The 13,710-nt window shown below is 39.5% G+C and overlaps 1 protein-coding gene across 9 annotated transcripts in view; it reads left to right on the top strand.

Moving 5' to 3' along the window:
• Positions 1–307: 307 nt before the first annotated feature.
• The window catches only part of TMEM71 (transmembrane protein 71), a 50,062-nt gene continuing 36,659 nt past the window's right edge, over positions 308–13,710 (top strand). For 6 of the 9 annotated variants that reach the window (XM_055287292.1, XM_055287300.1, XM_055287301.1 and 3 more), the window contains exons 1-4: positions 308–414; positions 1,978–2,053; positions 3,586–3,646; positions 8,637–8,849. In XM_055287292.1, coding sequence (XP_055143267.1) covers positions 2,014–2,053; positions 3,586–3,646; positions 8,637–8,849 — 314 coding nt within the window. In that variant the 5' untranslated portion in view covers positions 308–414; positions 1,978–2,013. Of the gene's footprint in view, positions 415–1,977; positions 2,060–3,585; positions 3,647–8,636; positions 8,850–13,710 lie in introns of all 9 variants that reach the window. The other 3 variants (XM_055287296.1, XM_055287295.1, XM_055287293.1) reach the window with 2 other exon arrangements.

The following is a 13,710-nucleotide window of genomic DNA, read 5'->3' as shown; positions in this document are numbered from 1 at the left end:
AGCAAGAAGTGTCGGTTCACTGAAAGTCTTTGTCACGTTCTCGCAGCCAAAGGTGACAAGTTAGCTCAGAAAACCACCCCTCCAGTGACCAGGGTGTAACCAGCTGGCCTGACACACGGGCTGCACATTCCCTGCTGCTGGCCCAGGAAACTCTTTGAAACCTTCAGCACACTCCTCTGTGTGAATGCCACTGATGTGAGCCCAACAGGAAGTGTGACCTCATTCTGCTTCTTTGCCTCTGGTTACGCAGGCTGTTTTCAAAAGAAAACAAGAGAAGTTGTAAGACTGACTTTCCCAAGAACTATACACTCATTTATACCAGGAAACAGACAAGAGAACAAGAGGCTGCTGAAGACAAAACTTCTCTGCAAGCACCTGTGCACAGCAATGTGCGTGGGCATCTGTGAGAAGAAGGTAGGGTGGGATTCCCTTTATTAAGAGACTTCTGCACCTGTTGACATTCAGACATTTTTCAGCTGAGGAACTGCTCTGTCCTCAATTTTTCCACTGTCAACCACAGGAAGCTTCGTATTTCAGTAATAATTTTGTCCTTTGTCAACTGGAAGAAGAGGCTGGGAACTCCCTTTGGAAGGAACATGTATGCACACATTATTTTTCAGAATAGATGTGTTGCTTTGATGGAACTGGCAGATTCTGTTTCTTGAAAAGTTTTAGATCTGTAACTGAAGAGTTTTTTTTTTTCTACTGTTACTAATTTTCTATTGAATGTCAGTGTACTGCCTGTAGATTCTTCTAAGCACTTGTGAGATAGAGCAATAAGACCTTGCTTTTGCTGCAGGATTTATAGGCTTAAAATTAAGCTTAATACTTGGGGAACACTAAAATAAGGTAATTTGGGCCGGGCATATCCATACAATATTGATCAAAAACTAAAAGAACAAGTAACATACTAATATATTACATTACATTGGGATTATTTTATATCCCAAACAAATGAAATTTGTAAATGTGTGCTTTGATTTAGAAATCTTCCAAGGAAGGCCAGAAAGTTCTCTGGACATCTTTACAGGTGTCTATAAACCAGGTTTATATTTTCCTAATAGGTTTTGTATATAATTTATTGAAATATTCAACTTGAAGCTGTAGAATTAGCCTGGTTTGATTGATTGTGTTACAGCTACAAAAACAATCCATTACTAGTTCTCATGTTACAAAATGTGGCCACAGGTGGTGAATCAGAAAAGAATTTACTCCTACCTTATAAAGCAATTAGGATAGTGATACTATATACAAAGTTTCATAGTCAACAGAAGTTGGTTCTATTTGATGAACAGTAAATGATCAAAGTTTGCATAATTTACATACTTTGATATGTTTTTAATTCATAATCGAGAAATTAAATTATGTCTTCATGGGAACTAAGTTCTAAAATCTTCCTAGTGGTATGCTATCTTTAGTGCAATGTTAGTTATGCTGTTTAGAAATGTCCAGGCTGATAAAAACTATTAAAAAACACTCGCTGTGACTACCTGTCCATGGTTCAAGTTGTTGGGCAAAAGACAGACACCAATCTCCAAGCACCGTTTGAAATTTGATAATGAAGTTGATTTGTGTCAGATGATTAAAATACACATAAGTTTGTTTGGGGGCTAAATGACTGTTAGAACCAGTCATTTTATTAAGATTTCTTAATCAAATACCTCACTTTCATTATTTTCTTTGGATTACAAATCAACCTTTTTAAGTCTAGATTTTCCAAATAAAGTGTGGTTCTTATTTACAGAAAAAGGTTATTGAGATGCACTGAGTGAGGCTAATGGAAAACGTTCAAAGTCATAGAGGCAGACAAAACTTTAGAGAAGTTGTGTCTTCAATCTGGTCTCCTACCTTCAATTCTGTATCTCTGTATTATTTCTGTAAACAAATCCGACTAGTGCAATTAGTAGATGCCATCTGTTTTGGCATAATTTTTCTATTTTTAATATATAGTCCACCTTTTTTTAACGTCTTTTGCAGAGAATCTGTGAAGTTTGAGCAAGCGGCCTTCCCAAGATGTACCGAATATCTCAACTGATGTCAACACCAGTAGCAAGTAAATGTAGAAGAACTGTGATACGCAATTATCTTTTGAACGATTAGACTCCTTTTAGCAATTTCCTTGCTTTGATTTTGCTGATACTCAGACCATTAACCATCTGTCAGTAGCTTGTGCTTCTTAAATGCCAGTGTTCACTTTGGCAATGATTTTGACTTCATTTTTTTCCTTGAAAGAAATGTGGTATTTTTCCTTCTAGTAGAAAAAAAAAATCACCGTTTTTTTTTAGATGCCTGTGCATAAATGTGAAAGGAGATTGTTTATCAGCTACTATTAAGATGCAAAACTGTTTGTGTATAAAAAATGCTGAATGATTTTGATAGCTACTTGCAGAAAATAAGGGCGCTGTTAAAACGGTAGTAGTTTCAAGTTTCTTCCTTCCTCTTGTTATTTTCTCCCAAAACCCCACTTCTAACTCTCCCTCACACACCCACAGTTTTCTCCTTACAAATCAACCAACCCAATCTGAAAGTCTAAATTTCTTTCTTTGTCCTAGATACTAATTGTCCATAATGGAATCAAATTTCACTAAGCTTGTCTGTTGGGATTATTGACACCATCTCTGCACACGATAAAATTCTGCTTTAGAGTTTAGAATATTAATCAACTCCAACTTTCCCCAAGTAAAGTCTGTTGCCACGCCTTTGGTTAAACTGGAATGAACGAATGGATGATGTTTCTATAATTAAGAATACTCACAGTCTTTATACATTGGAAAATTTTATATAAAACAAAACAAAACTTTATTTCTTCCCCACTAATGTCTTTTGCTCATTATTTTACAGTAGAAGTGTCTTAATATGCGCTAATGAGGGAGAGTCTAGAACAATGACTGAATTCCTCAGATTACTGAGTAAGCTGCAATAACCAACACATTGGGTAATTGATTTGAGTTTTCTCCCACTTCACACAAGACGTTTTTCCCATCCCTACATGAGCTCAGTTTGATGCGAATGATTTATTATTGCCTCATTCTGCACTAAGGAATTTTTTTTTTTTGAGACAGAGTCTCGCTCTGTCGCCCAGGCTGGAGTGCAGTGGTGCGATCTCAGCTTGCTGCAAGCTCTGCCTCCCAGGTTCACGCCATTCTCCTGCCTCAGCCTCCCGAGTAGCTGGGACTACAGGTGCCCACCACCATGCCCTGCTAATTTTTTGTATATTTTAGTAGAGACGGGGTGTCACCGTGTTAGCCAGGATGGTCTAGATCTCCTGACCTCGTGATCCGCCCTCTCGGCCTCCCAAATTCTGAGATTACAGGAGTGAGCCACTGCGCCCGGAACTTCTAGAGTGTTATGTGGGAGAAGGAACTGAAGATAGAAGCCTCTAGTTTATGTCTTGCCTCCGGTAGAGCCCTGGTGATAAGGGTACCTGCATTAGTGGAGTCTTCCTGCTGAAGCTGGGACATCAGCTATTCGCATCTTGTTACATGCCTCCACTGTTTGCAATTATACATATTGATACATGTATCGAAATATGTAACTGTTGATCTGGTATGATACATTCTACTTCTCTCTCATTTGTTTATGCAGGTTCTTCCAGGTCGGAAAGAGAATATGCTGGAGAGCTGTCTCCCACGTGCATTTTCCCAAGGTATACTATGGGGCTTCTTTTAAAAAATAATCATTCTGGCCGGGCGTGGTGGCTCAGGCCTGTAATCCCAGCACTTTGGGAGGCCGAGGCAGGCAGATCACGAGGTCAAGAGATGGAGACCATCCTGGCTAACACGGTGAAACCCCGTCTCCACTAAAAATACAAAAAAAAAAAAAAAAAAAAAAAAAAAATCAGCGCGGCATGGTGGCAGGCCCCTGTAGTCCCAGCTACTTGAGAGGCTGAGGCGGGAGAATGACGTGAACCTGGGAGGCGGAGCTTGCAGTGAGCGGAGATTGCGCCACCACACACACTCCAACCTGGGCGACAGAACGAGACTTGTCTGAAAAAAAAAAAAATCATTCTTCACTGGGCATGGTGGCTCACGCCTGTAATCCCAGTATTTTCGGAGGCCGAAGTGGGTGGATCACTTGAGGTCAGGAGTTTGAGACCAGCCTGGGTAAAACATGGTGAAACCTTGTCTCTACTAAAAATAGTCGTGGTGTTGTGTGCCTGTAATCCCAGCTACTCGGGAGGCTGAGGTGGGAGAATCACTTGAACCTGGGAGGCAGAGGTTGCAGTGAGCCAAGACTGCACCACTGCACTCCAGCCCGGGCAACAGAGTGAGTCTCAAAATAATAATAATTATTATTATTATTGAATACTGATGAATGGTTACTTTTTCTCAATCTCATGTCTTTTTAAATATGCTTTCCTATCTTATTTTACGAGAGCAACAGAATTCCATACCAATGGCCGAATTTTATGCTCTACCAAAACATGTGGAGTCTACCATTTTCTTGAAGTACTACAAGGGAGTCTTTTTTCTTTCTTTTTTTAATGCCTCTCTGACTGTCTCTTATTCCTCATACAGACATCAGTTGATGTTTCCCCTAGCATCATGAAATGTGCCTATAGCATAAAGAGATCATATATTCATTTTAGGACCTGCTCCTTCTTGTAAATTGTAGGCCTCCTGATACTACCAAACGAATCAATATGAACAGAGGCATATGTGGAAAGAATCCATGTTTTAGAGTCAGATAGACTAGGGTTCATATCATAGCTCTGCCACTTACTAGCTATGTAAAATATCCAAGTAATTGCTGTTTTTGTAAATCATTTTTGCTGCTATATGATGAGGATAATAATGATACTTAGCCTTTAGAGATGTGTGAAGGGTAGATAAAGGGCAAAGTAGGGGGCCAGGCTCCTGCTAAGTGTTCAATAACTCACATTACTTTGAAACAGTATTTTATTACAGGGCTAAGTGCATATATTCATTGTATATAAGCTTTTAAATGTAAAAATATCAGAAATTCAGTAGAGCATGAGGCAGATGTGTAGAAGGATGACAGATGTTTTCTAATCTATCAGTGTGTAATTATCTAACATTTTTTAATAGTGCTAATGATATTTGTCCTTTCACCAACCAGTCTTTGTCCTATCCTAGGAGGCATGATTTAGGCTCTTCTAAGGCCTAGTCAGTAACCTCACAAGAAAAGAAAGGGCTTTGTCTTTGGGCAGTCGGGCTTGTTGCTGGGCTTTGCTGTGGGATGGACTTTAGAAACCAGTTGGAAAGGACCTGCTAAAAACAAATCCGCTACTAAGTTTATTAGAGCAGAATGAAGCAAGAGTCAAGATCTAGAGATAATTTTGTTATCTGCTGTAAAGGTTTGATATTGTTCAGAAGGATTCTTTTTTTTTTTTTAGCTATAATCTAGGTGTTGGAAGAGTGTCTTCATTTTGTTTACAATCAAGAGAGGATAGATAAAGGTAGGGGCATTATAAAGGAAAGATGCCAGGGGATTAGAGAGGCTACAGTAGATAACTGTTGAATGTTGAAGGCTTGGAAATTAGAGTGCGGATAGAAATACAGATCCAGAACTCTGAAACCTCCTAAGTGTCCAGCACCATATAGTTGCCCCATTAATTCTCACGGAGGCAAAAGGATGTAAAAGAAAGAGCACTAGAGTAGGAGAAAAAAAGATCTAGATTTTTACCTTGCCTCTCCCACTTGTAAGCCCTCAGTTATTGAATAATGAACTTAACCTACTGGAGCCTCCATTTTTGCATTTATTAATAGGGGTAACAAGAACCAAAATGTGCTGTTAAAGTGGGTCAGTGCATGTCTGGAAATAGTCCCTTTTGATGTTTCCAAAGTCTCAGATTTCTACCCGTACTATTCAATATTTTTATCAATGATTTGGATTGAGGACATATAGATTCCAGGGATAACATATTTGTATGACATCATGTAAATATATTAAAAGTATTGTGTAACATAATCAGAATCCCTCAAAATTCTAACAGCACAAAATGAACAGCCATTCAAATAGTAGCCAACATATTTAGCTTACCACCCTTAGGCAATGGAAAGCATAGGCATTAACAACCTCCATTAAATTATGACATTAAATATTTATAGAAATCTATGAGATTTATTTTGGGTGATCTTTACTGCACAGATTCACGTTTGTTAAAAAATAAACAAACAAACAAAGAAAAACAACTAAGCCTTGGAAAGAATAATTAGCAAGACGTAGAGCCAGGATTGAAACCAAGGGTATAAACCTAGCTCTATCTGCAAAGTCTTAATTATATATTGGCCTTATAATATAAAATTGATCCAAAAGTCTAAGAGAGGAAAGGTACTTCTAAATATACAGGAAAAAGACTAGAAATTGATAGTTTATTTAGATGAGATCAGGCACGTTCAGGGTGGTATGGCCGTAGACTTGATAGTCTATCTGATAGTGTGATAATATGTTGGTAACTGGAGGGAAAAAAAAAGAATCAAGCTAATGTGACTTAAGCTTCATTGCTAAAGACATGGATTCTATAATGAGGGAGGTGATAGTCCCTATATCCCTTGGGCAGACACACCCGAAGGGCTGGGTTCTATGGTTGGCATGATATTTAAGAGGAACTCTAAAAAGTGGAGAATACTCAGAGAAAAACCATCAAACTATGATAGCTAAGGGATCAAAACTACATCATGTCGTATAAAGATGAATTAAATGAACTGGAGGACTTTTAGTATGAAGAAGCGAGGACCCAGGGAGGACATGGAAACTCTCTTTAAATAGCTGAATAGATCTCAAATGGAAGATAGAAGGAACAGAAAAGGAAGGGAAAGAAAAGAAGGGAGGAAGTGAACATTTATTAAGCCCATACTAGGTGCTAAGCACAGACCATTTATTTCATTATTTAATTATTAAGATAACCCGATAACGGAGATTTTTTTTCTTGTTTTACAGATAAGGAAACAGTCTAAGAGGCTAAGTGACTGGATTAATGTTACTCACCTAAGCAATGACAGAGTTGGAATTATGGGCTTAGAGGGGGATTGACTTCAAATTCTCTGTCTTGTCCACTATGCTACAGTCCATATTTGTTCAGTGAAGGGTTGTGGGGGTGCTTAGTAAGTGTGGGGTCCTTCTTACTGAAGGTGTGCATGCAGAGATGGGACAATGTTTGTCGGAAATACAGCAGATGGGACAAGTAGAATTTGGTGGGGCTGCAGACATGACCGCCAAAACTCCTTCTGATTCTTAGAATCTGCGATTTTCTGGAAGCATATGGTCCCAATTTATGCAATTAAGTGGAATACATAATATGTAGAAATTACTGAAAACATCAAGGTAAAGAGCACACGAGAGCTATTATACTATCAGTGCTGTTAATTGATTAACACAAAACCACCCCAAGAGTTCAAATATATTCAGACAACATATATTTTCATAGATTTTACCAGATTTCCATAGCCTGTCAGGTGATTTCATTCAGTAACTGGCATTGAGTTTATTTACATACCGAATATTTTTTAGGCTCACAGTATCTGCCCTCCAGTAATGTATAAAATAATTACTGAGGTGGACATACATACACAAAAATCACAGTGAGATTAGTTGGGGTTTAGGACAAAGAAAAATAATTTTTAAGGAAGAAAAGAGGGAAAAAAAACAAGCAGTTTTGAAGAAAGAACACATAACATTTTCTTTTCTCCAATATGGCTCTATTAGTGTTGTCACCAGGCTTCCACCAAACCTCACCTCAAGAAATGTTACGTTTATGAAGCATTTTCATAATAATTTGGTTGCCTTTCAATTATAGGGCCATGTGATTCCTTTCTTCCTTCCTTCCTTCCTTCCTTCCTTCCTTCCTTCCTTCCTTCCTTCCTTTCTTCCTTTCCTTCCTTCTCTCTTTCCTTCTTTTTTTCTCTCTCTCTTCTTCCTTCCTTTAGATACAGGGTCTTTGCTGTGGTGCCCAGGCTGGAGTGCAGTGGCTATTCACAGGCATGAATAGCACACTGCAGCTTTGAACTTCCTGGGCTAAAGGGATCCTCCTTCCTTAGCCTTCTGAGTAGCTGGGACTATAGGCACATGCCACCACACCCAACTCAATGTGATTGTTTTTTAAAACTAAGACACATATAGATTTACTCAAGGAATTATGGGGCTTCCCTGGATACCAAATCAGGGAAGGTAACCATGTGCCCATTTGTACAGCCAACCTGGAGGGAAATTTGCAAAGGCCAAAAATGATCATTTTGACTGCATGTTCACCCTGTTTCTGGTGGCTACATAGTTATAATGTCTCTATTACAGTGGCAAGATTAAAGATCTGGCAACTGGAGGGCTATTCAAAGTTAGATAGTACAGGCGATTTTGAGCTTCCAACATCTCACCCAAAAAAATACAATAGACTAACATCAAACGTAGGTTCATCATATGGTGAGGAAAGTGATTAGCCATCGTGTTTTCAATGAAGTTTAAAACAAAAAGTAGCGCTAAAGGTTCTGTAGTTCAGTGCTGTCACAGGTGAGGAGATGAAGCCCAGAAGGTTAAGAGTGACATTCCTAATGGTTGCAGAAGTAATTGACAGTCATGGATTCAAAGATGTTATTTTCCTTCACAGTGATAAGACATGGTTTATTTGGGACTGGATGTACTGAATAGAGATTTAAAGTGCGTTCCCTTTTCCTTCTTAGTTTCACCCGTGATTCCCTGGATGGTGACCATTCTTTTGAATGCAGATCCATAGATCCCCTGACAGGCTCCCACTATACCTGTCGCCGAAGTCCCAGACTCCTCACCAATGGCTACTATATTTGGACCGAAGACAGCTTCCTGTGTGACAAAGATGGCAACATTACTCTGAACCCATCCCAGACCAGTGTTATGTACAAAGAGAACTTAGTTAGGTAAGTAGAGCATATTACAGAAAGAAATCTGAAATCCAATCCATCCATTAATTGTTCATTCATTCATTTATTCACTCAACTATCTTTTATAAGGAGCCCATTACTGCTCCAGACTGTGGAAATACAAAGGGTAAGAGGGGACCTGTCAGCAGGTCAATCCATCCATTAATTGTTCACTCATTCATTTATTCACCCGTCTTTTATAAGAAGCCCATTATTGCTCCAGACTGTGGAAATACAAAGGGTAAGAGAGAATAGGCATAGCCAGCATGGAAACAAATGAAAGCAATGAAATAATACGGATGCCAGGATAGAAACCTGTCAGGGTGCAGTGAAGGGATAAAAGAAAGGAGATCCATTTTAGTTGGGGAATAGGTAAAAATAAACTCACTAGTGGTGGTGATGGCTGATTTAAGTCTTGAAAATGTAGGATGTTAGTTAAAATAAAAGTAGGAAAGAGGACTTCTGGAAAGATGGCACAGGCCTGGGGTTCTGAGAGACCCTGGTAAAACTTGGGGAATAGCAAATAGTTTGGTAGGAATAAACTTAGTGTTGGAAGGGGTGTTTTGTAAGAAAGAAGACTGAGCACAGGATCAGGGGCTGGATGAAAGATGTTAAATTTAAGGCTAAGAAGTTTGGGCAGTACTCTATAGATAAAGAGGGGCCATTGATAAATTATCAGATTTATTCTTAGAAAGATAATAGTGACTGCTATGGAAAGGATGGGTAGTTGGATGTGTGTGAATATGAGTAGACACTGAGTACAATAGGAAAAATGAAGGCAAGGTATCCACAGATTAAAAGCAAGTTGTGGTAGCAATGATGAAAGAGTAAGGATGGGGAAATAGATAAAAAGAATGGTAAATGGTAAAGGGGTGGAATCTGCATCATCCAAAGATGTGGGAGGTCCAACAAAGGAAGAACACTTGCATGAATCTTAGGACTCGGGTTCTGTCAGCTGGATGTATGGTAGGACCATTTACCAAGATCAGAAAGAAAGGATGGACATGTCTGAGGAAAGAAGATGGATGAGTTCACTTTGGATTGGTAAATTCGGATAATCACATTCATTTTCTTTTGCTTCGAAACCACCCATATGCTGACTGTATCAGTTAGCTATTGACACAATAAAGCTGTGTAACAAATAACTATGAAATCTTAATGATATAAAACAAAGAGTCCACACATGTTTGGAAGTCAGTTGGAGTAGGTTGATTTAGTCTGAACTAGGTTGAGGTTGGCTTCAGTTGGAATCAAGTATGCATTATATAGGTCATTCCCTTGAGACCACTGGACTGCAGAAATATGTTCTTTCCATTGTAATTACATAAATGCAAGAGGACATACCCCAACAGCAGATACATTTCAAGCCTCTGTGTGCATCAATCTGCTACCATCTCATTGGTCAATTCAACTTATATGGGCAAGTTGTAATAAGGGTCAGGGAAATACACTCTACCCTTGTTGATGAGGGAGGGAGGGATTTCCTATAGGCATCTCAAACCCAGTATGTCCAAAATAGAAAAGGTCACCTTCCTTTCAAAATGTTTCTCACATGATTTCTATTGCAATGAAAAGAAGCACCATTTATCCTCTGTTGTGAGTCTCTCTAGACTCGACCTTTTTATTCATACATCCCTTTTAGTCAGTCGGTCAGGATAAGATGGTATAGGTAGTAATCTATAGATCTAAATATGTAATGATTCAAACAAACCGGATTTTATTTCTTTTTCTTTTCTTTTTTTTTTTTTTTGAGATGGAGTCTCGCTCTTTCGCCAGGCTGGAGTACAGTGGCGCTATCTCTGCTCACTGCAACCTCCGACTCCCTGGTTCAAGCAACTCTTCTGCCTCAGCCTCCCAAGTAGCTGGGATTACAGGCATGCACCACCATGTCCAGCTAATTTTTGTATTTTTAGTGGAGATGGGGTTTCACCATGTTGGCCAGGATGGTCTCGGTCTCCTGACCTTGTGATCCGCCCGCCTCAAACTCCCAAAGTGCCGAGATTACAGGTGTGAACCGCTGTGACGGGCCCAGATATTTCTTGCTCATGTAATTGTCCAGCATGAGTGTTCTAGCTTAACTGGTGACCCACCTTGAAGCAGAGACTCAGAGACCCAGATTTCTTTCATCATATGCATCTGCTGAACATGCGAGCCTTGTAGAGGCTGTGCCATGGTGGAATTGCCTGGAGCCAACTGGTAAAAGTAGAAAGAATGTGAGCTGAAGGAAGACCTACTTTCCCCAAGTCTCCAGCCCATAAATGGCACAGATCGCTTCCACTCACATTCCACTGAGGAGACCTTAGACTCATGACCACACCTAATGGCAAGGGAGCAGAAAGATGTAGTTCAGTTGTGTGTCTAGGTACAGTGTATTTGGTGAGAAGTTTATTGTTTCCACCACAAATGTGAAAACCAAATGAATCTATTTCCTAAAATTATTTTGAATTGTTCCTCTTGTCTTTCTTCCCATAGCTATTTTCTTCATTCAGGTCATCATCACCTGCTGTTTAGATTTCTACCATGGTTATCTTAGTATTCTGATGCCTCCTGGATTACCTACCTTCCAGTACATTCTCCAGGCCAGGCTACTGCAAGGTGGTTTTCTTACATTGGTTAGGTACCCTCCTTCAGGAAAGTTTTACTCCATTTTCTTTCTTCTCATTTCGCCTTACATGACTGCCAATATTTGTTATAAAAAATAAATTTATTGATTGCTTTCTGTGTGCTAGGGACTATCTCAACTGTTTTGGATATATACTACCATTTGATTCCAAACTCCTGCTCTGGAATCTTATGACATAGATTTTATTACTGTCATTTCCATTTCACAAAGGTGAAACATATTTTAAGAGAGGTTAAGTAATTTTCCTAAGCTCAGAGGGCTATTAGGTGGAAATAGGATTCCAGTTCAGATGGTCTGACTTTAGAGAATCAGTTTTGAAACACCACTTTTAACTCCAGCCCACATTATATAGATATTCTTGATGTTAAAGATGTTTCATCCATACATTTTGTTCTCAAATTTGATGAGTGCCCATCCCACAATAGGTACTCAATAAAGAGTTGTTTAGTGAATTAATGAATATAAGAATAAATGAATAAAAATTTCTGATTCCTGTTTATTCAATTTTAAATGATCTCATCTTAGAACCTACAAGAATCTTTCAAATTTGGTTCATTTTCATAAGAATGTGTTCCATTGTCATGAACTCTACCATTTTTCTCAACTTGCCGTTCCTGAAACCTATGACAGAGAGAGTTCAAATAAAGCAGATTCGCTGGGCGCCGTGGCTCACGCCTGTAATCCCAGCACTTTGGGATGCCGAGGCGGGCGGATCACGAGGTCAGGAGATCGAGACCACGGTGAAACCCCGTCTCTACTAAAACTACAAAAAAATTAGCCGGGCGTGGTGGCGGGCGCCTGTAGTCCCAGCTACTCAGAGAGGCTGAGGCAGGAGAATGGCGTGAATCCGGGAGGCGGAGCCTGCAGTGAGCCGAGATTGCGCCACTGCACTCCAGCCTGGGTGACAGTGGGACTCCGTCTCAAAAAAAAAAAAAAAATAAAATAAATAAATAAATAAATAAAGCAGATTTTCTCAACAGTAGCACTATTCACATTTTGTACCAAATAATTATTTGTTGTGGGCAACTGCCCTGTGCATTGTAGGATGTTTAATGGCATCTCTAGCCTCTTCTCACCATCTGCCAGGAGCACTCCTTCCCTGGTGTAACATTAATAAAATGTCTCCAAAACCTGCTAGATGTTCCCTGCAGCCAAAATCAACCTGGTTGAGAACCACCAGGATAAAGAATGCACAAGGCTTGTTGTAATTCATCCTAACCACCAAGGGAAAGCACAATTCAAAATGCATCTTCTGATAGCAGCTATAGATAAAGAGCAGAATTTTGTGATGGGAAAACTCTTCCATGCCCACCTTGCCTGTGATGGGAAAGCTGTCCCACTCGACCTTGCATTACCTAACTTTGGTTCAGGCCCTCAGTATTTTTCGCCAATACAGTGTGCTCAGCACAGGGCTTGACACATCACAGGCAGATACGCAACAGTGAATCCCCTGTGCACTTCGATTAGCCCCTCTGACCTCAATCTTGCACCTCTGAGCCACCGTCTGTTACCAACAATTTTGGAAATGCAAACCGAATTATGTCATCACTAATCTCTTCCCTGTAGCCATGCTTTAGAGGTCTCCCTTTGTTCTAACACTAAATTCCAACTCCCTTGTATCATGTAAGAAGTTCATCATTACCTACCTTCCTTTTACCTGTCCAGCTTCATTTCTTGGCATGACCTAATCAGACTTACTGGTTCCTCAATGAACAGGTCAGATCATCTGATGCAGCTTAGAACTCACTTCTCCCAGAAAAACTCCCTTGATTATCAATTAGCACTGCCACTCCTGGTGCCCTCAGAGCAGCCTCTAGTTAATCCTTTCAGAACACATATCTCCTATATAGCATAGAGATCAAAAGCAAAGACCATGGAGGCAGACTCTCTGGGTTTGTATCCCAACTATGTTACTTACTAGCTGCATGACCTCAGCCAAGTGACTTAACCTATCTGTGCCTAAGTTTCCTGATCAGAAAAATGGGATAATAATAGTATCTATTTCATAGAGTTGTTCTGAAGATAATGTGAGTTAATCTATGTAAAGCACTAAGAAAGATGCCTGGCACAGAATAAACTCTGGGAAAGCATTACCTATATATGCATTATTATTTTTTTCTTTCTCCCATAATACATTGTGAACTTTTCATACACAAAGTTTTGTCTTTTATCTCAATACTCTTGACATTGAGCCAAGGACCTGGCACACAGTAGAATTTTGAGAAACTTCTGTTT

The sequence above is a fragment of the Symphalangus syndactylus genome, chromosome 7, assembly GCF_028878055.3.
Source record: "Symphalangus syndactylus isolate Jambi chromosome 7, NHGRI_mSymSyn1-v2.1_pri, whole genome shotgun sequence".
Lineage (NCBI taxonomy): Eukaryota > Metazoa > Chordata > Mammalia > Primates > Hylobatidae > Symphalangus > Symphalangus syndactylus.
Note: the sequence above shows the minus strand (reverse complement) of the source record. Positions and strands in the feature narration are given on the sequence as shown.